The 1,074-nt window shown below is 60.1% G+C and overlaps 1 protein-coding gene across 1 annotated transcript in view; it reads left to right on the top strand.

Annotated features, from left to right (window-relative positions):
- The window catches only part of APOBR (apolipoprotein B receptor), a 4,126-nt gene extending 3,074 nt beyond the window's left edge, over positions 1–1,052 (top strand). The window contains exons 3-5 of the mRNA XM_006914075.2: positions 1–523; positions 610–875; positions 964–1,052. The exon at positions 1–523 is cut by the window's left edge and continues 6 nt beyond it. Coding sequence (XP_006914137.1) covers positions 1–523; positions 610–875; positions 964–1,033 — 859 coding nt within the window. The 3' untranslated portion in view covers positions 1,034–1,052. The remainder of the gene's footprint in view (positions 524–609; positions 876–963) is intronic.
- Positions 1,053–1,074: the final 22 nt, after the last annotated feature.

Raw genomic sequence — 1,074 nt, forward strand, 5'->3', positions numbered from 1 at the left:
GTTTGGCCTAGAGGGCTCAGTAGAGGAGGAAGTTACTGGCAGAGGTGGCCAAGCAGAGGATTTTGAGGCCAGGGAGGGCGAGCTGTGGGGAGAGTGGGCAGAGGTCAGGGAATCTGTGGTGACACAGGGAAGCTGTGGGATTGATGGCTTTACCTCAGGCTCCCAGGTGACGAGAGCAGAGGGGCCCATGGCCATAGTAGAGGCTGAGGGGCTCCTAGAAGGGCAGATACTGTTGGAAAAAGAGCCTGGGGTATGGCCAACAAGGGAGCAGGAGCAAGACAGTGAGGGGCAGCGTGGGGACCATGACCCTGAGGGAGAAGCACAAATGCCCCGTGATGTGGAGGATGTTGAGGTTACTGGACACAAGAGGGCAGAGGCCAAGGAGATTGATCCGGAAGGCCTAGAAGACATCCAGGGCCAGGAGAACCAGTCGACAAACCAGGACCCTACAGAGGCTGAGCCTGGGCCACATGAAGAGGCTGCAGAAAGTGCCGGAGGAGATGTTCTTGGCAGCTGGAGTGAGGTGAGGGCTCCAGGTAGGGTCCAGGGCTGAATAGAGCATAATCTCAACGTCAGTCCCATAACACTTTGTGCCCCCCTTCCCTGCAGGCCCTGCTCCCTGGGTCTCGCCTGGATGTCTCTGTCCCTCGGAGTCGTATACTCCTCTCCCGCAGCTCCTCACAGCGTCGCTCTCGGCCCTCTTTCCGACGGACCCCCACCTCTGAGCAGCAGGAAGAGCCTCCCAGCCCCCCACCAGAGGAAGTGCTGTCAGCCCCTGAGCAAAGACTGTCCCAGCCAGAGGAACCCCCAGAGCCAAGCCCCCCAAGGCCTGAAGGGACTCCAGTGCCAGCCAGGAGAAGACCCTTGGGACACGGGTAAGCACAGGGTAAAGTGGCTGGGCTGGGATGAGCAGAAGGCTGAACACCTGGAGACCAGCTCCCATGGCTTGTCTTCCACCTCCAGGTTTGGCCTTGCACACCATGGCATGATGCAGGAACTGCAAGCCAGACTGGGCCGGCCAAAGCCCCAGTGACTGGGTGCCGAGACCCAGAAGCCAGGCTCTGAGTGAGGGTC

This window comes from Pteropus alecto, unplaced genomic scaffold (genome assembly GCF_000325575.1).
Source record: "Pteropus alecto unplaced genomic scaffold, ASM32557v1 scaffold44, whole genome shotgun sequence".
Classification (NCBI taxonomy): Eukaryota; Metazoa; Chordata; class Mammalia; order Chiroptera; family Pteropodidae; genus Pteropus; species Pteropus alecto.